Source organism: Elaeis guineensis, chromosome 9, assembly GCF_000442705.2.
Source record: "Elaeis guineensis isolate ETL-2024a chromosome 9, EG11, whole genome shotgun sequence".
NCBI lineage: Eukaryota > Viridiplantae > Streptophyta > Magnoliopsida > Arecales > Arecaceae > Elaeis > Elaeis guineensis.
The window spans coordinates 11,717,521-11,726,933 of NC_026001.2; the positions used below are offsets into that span (position 1 = coordinate 11,717,521).

The window sequence follows — 9,413 nt, forward strand, 5'->3', positions numbered from 1 at the left end:
GATCACCTGAATCGGAGCTCGGATGGAGAAGATACGAGCTTTCGAAGATGGCACGAAAATCGAGGCGGCGGAGGACCGCCGGCGGGCGGCGGCGGCGCGGCCGCAGGCGGCGGCGCGCGGGACGCGCGACCCAGGCCTGCGCGGGACGCGCGTCCCAGGCCCAGGCCCGCGCGGGACGCGCGACCCAGGCCCAGGCCCGCGCGGGACGCGCGACCCAGCGGCCTGCTGGCCCATCCCCGGTCCACCGTGGACCGAGTGGTCCACGACGCGGTCTGTGGACCGCATGGTCGTTTCCCACGCGTTTCTCGCGGTCCACGGCCCTATTTCATGGACCGGAGCGCGATCGGACGGCCCAGGTGGCTCCCGGTCTTGATCGGACGGTCTGGGACGTGATTTGGCTTGATTAAGGAGTCCTAATCCTTCTCTAACATGTTTTAAGTCTTGTTTAAGCCTTTAAAAGGCCTGAGACGAACAGGAGAGAGTGCGGTTCGGTTTCTCGCCGCCGTACGAACCAGAGGAGAGAGAGAGAGGGGCGAGGGCGCTGTGAGAGAAGGAGCAGGAGGCTCCTGGACAGCGGTCGCCAGGCTCTTCAGGGGTTCAGGGGGGTCTCCAAGAGAGAGAGAGCTTTTGTGAGGGAAACTTCATGTGAGAGAGAATTGGGTGTACAAGGGTTGAGGGTGAGGTCTCCTCTTGTAAAATTTCTTTTTTATAGTGAAGTTTGCATGCCCCGTGGAGGCGAGCCCTTTTGTGGCTGATCCACGTATTTTGATTATTTTTCTTTTTGTTTTGTTTCTTCTTTCTTCCTGCTGCATCGCGTGGTACTGAAAGGGTCTTGGGAGGTGGTGTCCTGGCCAGACATCCACCCAACAAGTGGTATCAGAGCAAGGCGGTACAAGGACGCAGATTGCAGTGGTGGTGAGCAAGACTGAAGATGGAGAAAACAGGAACAATCAGGATGGAGATCAACAAGTTTGATGGTAAGAGCAATTTCTCCTTGTGGCAGGCAAGGGTGAAGGACGTGCTCATCCAACAGGGGTTGATCGATGCTCTCTTGTGCGATGAGAAACCGACCACCATAAAGGTGCGGGATTGGAAACGGCTACAGATGCAGGCGGTGAGTACCATCCGTATGTACCTGGCGGATGAGGTGGTGATCCATGTGCTGAGCGAGACTTCCCCGACGATGCTGTGGTCGAAGCTCGAGGAGTTGTACATGGCGAAGTCTCTCACCAACACTCTTTTCCTCTGGAGGCAGTTTTACCAACTGCGGATGACTGAGGGACAGAGCGTGCAGGAGCATCTGAGCCACTTCCAGAAGATCCTCACCGACCTTCTCAGCGTTGGCGAGAACGTTGAGGAGAAGACCAGGGTGCTGGTTTTGCTGGCGTCGCTTCCTTCTTCGTACGAGTCCTTGGTGACTGCTCTTCTAGTGGGAAAGAGCACTATCAAGATGGACGAGGTCACCGCGGTGATACTCCAGAACGATGTTCTCAGGAGGGAGAACCCAGCTTCGAGCTCAGGTGTCGATAGCTCAGCTTTGGTGGCTTCTGGAGGTGCAGGAGGCGGTAGACGGAGCGACAGAAGATCGCATCGAGGGCGGTCTAAGTTCAGGAGGGACTTGAGCAAAACCAGGTGTTACCGGTGTGAGGAGTTGGGGCATCTAGCCAGAGATTGCCCTCAACTTAAAAATCGGACGGTGGCTGCTGTAGCGACGGCCGGCAGCGATTCAGATGGAGATGTCCTGGAGATATCTGGCGAGGTATCTACTTCTTCCCAGCAGTGGATATTAGATTCTGCATGCCCCTATCATGTGTGTTGCAGAGAGGAGCAGTTTGACTCCCTGGAGAACAGTGAGAGCACTGTATATCTGCCGAATGGATCGAACTGTGCGATCAAGGCATTGGGACGGTCAGCTGGAGGACACATGACGGTGCAGTGAGGAGATTGGGGGAGGTCCGATACATACCCGATTTCAGGCGGAATCTTATCTCACTTAGCAGACTGGATTCGAGAGGCTACAGGACGGTAGCTGGTGGAGGAATCCTGAGGGTGCTATGCGGCGATAGGATTGTGCTGGAGGGGAAGAAGGGGAGCAGAGGACATTATTACCTGGCAGGGAGCCCAGTGCGAGGTGGAGCATCGGGAGCCAGGTGGAGCCCAGAGCGAGGTGGAGCTCCAGGAGGCGGATCGGGCACGAGACAGGAGACTCGGGAGGACGAGAGGCGACGTCGCAAGGTAAGATTCCTATTGCCGCAGGATGATGCCCCGAGCAGGTCTCAGGTCAGGAGGAGCACAGCATACGACGGAGATGGGATCGAGCAGCCTGGCTCGACTCCCATGTTTGCCCATCCATGATCAGCAGGCGATTGCCCCAGGGCATGGGGGCGAGGAGATCCAGAAGCTCTCGGAGTTTGGAGGAGGCCGAATATCGAGTCGAGGTGGAGATTGTTAGGATTTGACGCCTCGAGATTCAGCCCACATTGAGCCCACAGCGAGGTTCGCGGCGAAAAATGGAGTCCAACGAGACCAAGATCACCTGAATCGGAGCTCGGATGGAGAAGATACGAGCTTTCGAAGATGGCACGAAAATCGAGGCGGCGGAGGACCGCCGGCGACCGGCGGCGGGCGGCAGCGGCGCGGCCGCAGGCGGCGGCGCGCGGGACGCGCGTCCCAGGCCCGCGTGGGACGCGGACCCAGGCCCGCGTGGGACGCGCGACCCAGGCCTGCGCGGGACGCGCGTCCAGGCCCAGGCCCGCGCGGGACGCGCGACCCAGGCCCAGGCCCGCGCGGGACGCGCGACCCAGCGGCCTGCTGGCCCTCCCCGGTCCACCGTGGACCGGGTGGTCCACGACGCGGTCTGTGGACCGCATGGTCGTTTCCCACGCGTTTCTCGCGGTCCACGGCCTATTTCGTGGACCGGAGCGCGATCGGACGGCCCAGGTGGCTCCCGGTTTGATCGACGGTCTGGGACGTGATTTGGCTTGATTAAGGAGTCCTAATCCTTCTCTAACATGTTTTAAGTCTTGTTTAAGCCTTTAAAAGGCCTGAGACGAACAGAGAGAGTGCGGTTCGGTTTCTCGCCGCCGTACGAACCAGAGGAGAGAGAGAGAGGGCGAGGGCGCTGTGAGAGAAGGAGCAGGAGGCTCCTGGACAGCGGTCGCCAGGCTCTTCAGGGGTTCAGGGGAGTCTCCAAGAGAGAGAGAGCTTTTGTGAGGGAAACTTCATGTGAGAGAGAATTGGGTGTACAAGGGTTGAGGGTGAGGTCTCCTCTTGTAAAATTTCTTTTTATAGTGAAGTTTGCATGCCCCGTGGAGGCGAGCCCTTTTGTGGCTGATCCACGTATTTTGATTATTTTTCTTTTGTTTTGTTTCTTCTTTCTTCCTGCTGCATCGCGTGGTACTGAAAGGGTCTTGGGAGGTGGTGTCCTGGCCAGACATCCACCCAACAAGTGGTATCAGAGCAAGGCGGTACAAGGACGCAGATTGCAGTGGTGGTGAGCAAGACTGAAGATGGAGAAAACAGGAACAATCAGGATGGAGATCAACAAGTTTGATGGTAAGAGCAATTTCTCCTTGTGGCAGGCAAGGGTGAAGGACGTGCTCATCCAACAGGGGTTGATCGATGCTCTCTTGTGCGATGAGAAACCGACCACCATAGAGGTGCGGGATTGGAAACGGCTACAGATGCAGGCGGTGAGTACCATCCGTATGTACCTGGCGGATGAGGTGGTGATCCATGTGCTGAGCGAGACTTCCCCGACGATGCTGTGGTCGAAGCTCGAGGAGTTGTACATGGCGAAGTCTCTCACCAACACTCTTTTCCTCTGGAGGCAGTTTTACCAACTGCGGATGACTGAGGGACAGAGCGTGCAGGAGCATCTGAGCCACTTCCAGAAGATCCTCACCGACCTTCTCAGCGTTGGCGAGAACGTTGAGGAGAAGACCAGGGTGCTGGTTTTGCTGGCGTCGCTTCCTTCTTCGTACGAGTCCTTGGTGACTGCTCTTCTAGTGGGAAGAGCACTATCAAGATGGACGAGGTCACCGCGGTGATACTCCAGAACGATGTTCTCAGGAGGGAGAACCCAGCTTCGAGCTCAGGTGTCGATAGCTCAGCTTTGGTGGCTTCTGGAGGTGCAGGAGGCGGTAGACGGAGCGACAGAAGATCGCATCGAGGGCGGTCTAAGTTAGGAGGGACTTGAGCAAAACCAGGTGTTACCGGTGTGAGGAGTTGGGGCATCTAGCCAGAGATTGCCCTCAACTTAAAAATCGGACGGTGGCTGCTGTAGCGACGGCCGGCAGCGATTCAGATGGAGATGTCCTGGAGATATCTGCGAGGTATCTACTTCTTCCCAGCAGTGGATATTAGATTCTGCATGCCCCTATCATGTGTGTTGCAGAGAGGAGCAGTTTGACTCCCTGGAGAACAGTGAGAGCACTGTATATCTGCCGAATGGATCGAGCTGTGCGATCAAGGCATTGGGACGGTCAGCTGGAGGACACATGACGGTGCAGTGAGGAGATTGGGGGAGGTCCGATACATACCCGATTTCAGGCGGAATCTTATCTCACTTAGCAGACTGGATTCGAGAGGCTACAGGACGGTAGCTGGTGGAGGAATCCTGAGGGTGCTATGCGGTGATAGGATTGTGCTAGAGGGGAAGAAGGGGAGCAGAGGACATTATTACCTGGCAGGGAGCCCAGTGCGAGGTGGAGCATCGGGAGCCAGGTGGAGCCCAGAGCGAGGTGGAGCTCCAGGAGGCGGATCGGGCACGAGACAGGAGACTCGGGAGGACGAGAGGCGACGTCGCAAGGTAAGATTCCTATTGCCGCAGGATGATGCCCCGAGCAGGTCTCAGGTCAGGAGGAGCACAGCATACGATGGAGATGGGATCGAGCAGCCTGGCTCGACTCCCATGTTTGCCCATCCATGATCAGCAGGCGATTGCCCCAGGGCATGGGGGCGAGGAGATCCAGAAGCTCTCAGAGTTTGGAGGAGGCCGAATATCGAGTCGAGGTGGAGATTGTTAGGATTTGACGCCTCGAGATTCAGCCCACATTGAGCCCACAGCGAGGTTCGCGGCGAAAAATGGAGTCCAACGAGACCAAGATCACCTGAATCGGAGCTCGGATGGAGAAGATACGAGCTTTCGAAGATGGCACAAAATCGAGGCGGCGGAGGACCGCCGGCGACGGCGGCGGGCGGCAGCGGCGCGGCCGCAGGCGGCGGCGCGCGGGACGCGCGTCCCAGGCCCGCGTGGGACGCGGGACCCAGGCCCGCGCGGGACGCGCGACCCAGGCCTGCGCGGGACGCGCGTCCAGGCCCAGGCCCGCGCGGGACGCGCGACCCAGGCCCAGGCCCGCGCGGGACGCGCGACCCAGCGGCCTGCTGGCCCATCCCCGGTCCACCGTGGACCGAGTGGTCCACGACGCGGTCTGTGGACCGCATGGTCGTTTCCCACGCGTTTCTCGCGGTCCACGGCCCTATTTCGTGGACCGGAGCGCGATCGGACGGCCCAGGTGGCTCCCGGTCTTGATCGGACGGTCTGGGACGTGATTTGGCTTGATTAAGGAGTCCTAATCCTTCTCTAACATGTTTTAAGTCTTGTTTAAGCCTTTAAAAGGCCTGAGACGAACAGGAGAGAGTGCGGTTCGGTTTCTCGCCGCCGTACGAACCAGAGGAGAGAGAGAGAGGGGCGAGGGCGCTGTGAGAGAAGGAGCAGGAGGCTCCTGGACAGCGGTCGCCAGGTTCTTCAGGGGTTCAGGGGGGTCTCCAAGAGAGAGAGAGCTTTTGTGAGGGAAACTTCATGTGAGAGAGAATTGGGTGTACAAGGGTTGAGGGTGAGGTCTTCTCTTGTAAAATTTCTTTTTTATAGTGAAGTTTGCATGCCCCGTGGAGGCGAGCCCTTTTGTGGCTGATCCACGTATTTTGATTATTTTTCTTTTTGTTTTGTTTCTTCTTTCTTCCTGCTGCATCGCGTGGTACTGAAAGGGTCTTGGGAGGTGGTGTCCTGGCCAGACATCCACCCAACAACAAGCATACACACTAGATATCCTAAATGAAATAATAAATATAAATACAGCTACCATATACATGAAGAGGCATAGAAAAATTCATTGACCATAAAGTTGCTAGTATTTATTATTCATAAATAAATGAATATAGAATGAATTTATGCAGCCCTAAATCATACAAATTTCAGAATTTGAGACATTGATCCAAAGCAATGAAAGTATCAAATTTTACAATAGGAGAATAAATAAATTTCCACATTTGGACTAAACTATGGTCATGCTTATGTCGCATCATTGGTATCAAAAGTATCATGCTTATGCCCAGCGACTAGTTATCGATAATGCAATGCTTACACCCCATGATTGGGTATCAAAGATGTCACGTTCGTGCCCCATGATTGTGTAAGGATCCGTGTGGGCGTGTATTTAGTTCGATATTGATTATTCGCTGAGAAGATCTTGGGCCCTTATATAGGGCCTAAGTACCCAAATAATACCTTCTGGCTAGCTTTTTTGGATGAGATCCTAAGTTGTTACAGATTGAGTGTTGATAATATCACACTTAAGCCTAATGACTGAGTGTCAATAAATTATGGTTAGTGCAAATGTTGATTTCAATACATTCACATTATTACAATCATCATCTAGAGCCACACTCAAGCATAATCTAGGCACATGTACAACAAAGTTTCATAAATTTATGGAAAACAATATTCTGGTTTAGTAGTTACAATCTTTCAGAAAACATAAATCAACCCATGACCATATCATATCCAATTCTCATGTAGAGCAAGCATTTTTATCCACATATGGGGATGACCATATTTAATTTCTATACATCACAAAATTGGTTCATGGTTCAATAAGATGGAGCACAATTTCCAATATAAATGCAATTCAGAGTCTCATATAAAGCAAGTAGGGAAGCATGTGAAGAAAACTTTTACTATATGTTGCACACCACTCTATTACGTTGAGCAAATCAATTCAACAACATACCTCAATTAGAAGCCCAAGCAAATATCAAGGCCCCAAACTAGCCTACTCCTTGCCAAATAGTTGCTCACCTCTGTGAGAGAGAAGGGGATGCGAGGGTCTTTTTGCACTCCCATAGAAGAGGAAGAAAAGATAGAGAGTGCAAATTAATGCCTCTTGGTCATGTACAAGAGTGGAAAGGTTTTTCCAAGAGGTGGGTTCATGCGAGGTTTAAAAAAGGGGCATTCTCGACTTGAGAAGGAAAAGGAAAACAAGGGAGATGGAATACGATAAGGAAAAGAAAGGGAGGGGGCAGTGGAATCAGTTCCTAGCCTCTCCTTCTACCTGCTTGTCCGAATCAGGCGTCGTTCGCCTCAATCGGGCCCCAGCCAAGCCAGCCCCGCTTGGGTCAGGCCTGGGTCTGAAAGCTTCATAGTTTTTAGCTGGCTTGGCTTGCATAATGTATGTACTGCATTAGGCCATGAGATGTTCCAGCAGCTCTCTTAGAAAATATCTTTCATTAAATCAATTTGGTATTCACATGATTCCATTGCATGGAAAAGTGTCTCATTACGTTATTAGGATTATCTAAGGTTGCTTTCAGATCAGGTAAATGATAGGTTAAACTCATGTTGACAGGCTTATTTTTGCAAGCATGGAGAACTCTGATTATTCTTCCCTCCATTATCACAAAGTTATACCTTCAATCCTAGCACTACTTCAAGCATTAGCTGTTAAACAAAAAATTCTTGGATATACCTGCATGAAGTTACTTGCATCTTGTTCTTGTGGAGCCACGTATCTCGTATCCTAAATATAGTTTGCAAAATAAAACTTATCGTTATCCATATTTTGATGGTTGCATGCAAAAAAAAAAAAAAAAAAGGAAACCTAAAAAGGGAACATATGTTTAATATGATGATGATCATACTATATTAAGAGAAGTGTTTGTGGGTCTTTTGGGTGTGCCAAAAGACATTGATACATACTCTGTTAGAGGTATAGCTTTTCTGCGTAATTCCATACCAACCCCAAGTTGGTCAAGTGCATGCCAACCATTGATGTAAACACCAATCGCTGCCCCTGAAGCCCGTAGGGTGTCGAATTTCTCTAGAACGAGACTGTTTATTCCTTTCCTGCATAGTTTCCATAAAAAAATAGATATAATTTTGACTCTAACTAGTTGCATTAACATAATCCTAGAAATTCGATTATTAGTGCAGAAAATGTGTCTAGAGATGATGATGGATTGTTATACATTTTTTGGCCCCTTTCTTCCTTCTCATATATCAGATCTCAATGAGGAAGTTGTTCCTAGTGTTCTAAAGGGATAACCAGATTCTTAAGGAATATATAGAATGAAATGGGTGTGTTCATTTTTTATAGTACCATAGCCATAATTTTACACAAGTAATGAAATTATCAGATAGACATGAGTGAGGGAAAATATCAATCCAAAGACCCAAAAGAAAAAACTGCTAATCAACAAATTAAACTACAAATTGGGAGAAATAGCATTAATCCTTTTCTTTTAGAGAAAATGAAGGGTAGGACCCAACCTAGATCTTATTAAGCAAATTGATATCCACGTCCGACCTTGGGAACCTAAAGGAAAAGAAGTCCTTTGAGATGGAACAAGGTTACTAGGCTCTTCTACACCGATACTTTGGTCCCAAGGTCTGATGCGGATCACAAAATTATGAGATAACATCAGATCAAAAGAAGAGGAGTCAGGTCCAACTGTCACTTTGTGGATGTGCTTGCTTATACTCCAACTAAAACGCAATACTACATCAATGAATCTTCAAGATAGTGAAACACTGCATTGAGAACCTTTTGGTATCAGAAGTAGTGCTTAATAGATCATGTGACACTTCTATTCTGTGAAAAAATCATGGTAAGCACTTAGAAATTAGGAGGAACAATTTCAGAGCAAGGAATATGTACCGGTGAAGAGCTAAGGCAGTGGCAAGACCACAGATTCCTCCACCCACTATGACAATGTCATGATGCTCCTCCTTTGAGCCCATCTTTCCTTCTCTTTCTCTTCACCTTCCTCCATGGAATGGTAAGCTGCAAATATATGTGGCTTCCACTGCCAACCCAATTGCTTCGTCAAAGGAAAAGAGAGAAAAAAAATGCTGAATTCTTAGTAGTCAAATATTATATCTTTTCCCTTAAAAATTATTATATATGTGAACAGGTGCCGCTCACTGATCTTCTCGATTCGATGTTCCCGTCCATCAGTCGGATAGAAATAGAATGGAGGTCCGTTTTTGCTGCTCAGCGAAAAGCATCGAATCCTGAGAGAAATAGTGCTGTCTGTTTGACGTCAGTCGCAGTGTCTTGCGTTTGGATTGCGCTGACTCGTTTAAAGTCTGCATTTGAAAATATTATTTTAGTTCAAGTACAAAAAAAAATCACATA

The 9,413-nt window shown here is 50.5% G+C and overlaps 1 protein-coding gene across 3 annotated transcripts in view; it reads right to left on the minus strand.

The window, feature by feature from the left end:
- Positions 1-9,126, minus strand: part of LOC109505284 (monooxygenase 1) — a 12,854-nt gene extending 3,728 nt beyond the window's left edge. The window contains exons 1-3 of one of the 3 annotated variants that reach the window (XM_073243953.1): positions 8,934-9,124; positions 7,976-8,122; positions 7,746-7,796 (exon numbers count right to left, since the gene is read on the minus strand). In XM_073243953.1, coding sequence (XP_073100054.1) covers positions 7,746-7,796; positions 7,976-8,122; positions 8,934-9,016 — 281 coding nt within the window. In that variant the 5' untranslated portion in view covers positions 9,017-9,124. Of the gene's footprint in view, positions 1-7,745; positions 7,797-7,975; positions 8,123-8,933 lie in introns of all 3 variants that reach the window. The other 2 variants (XM_073243954.1, XM_073243955.1) reach the window with 2 other exon arrangements.
- Between the last annotated feature and the right edge of the window lie 287 nt (positions 9,127-9,413).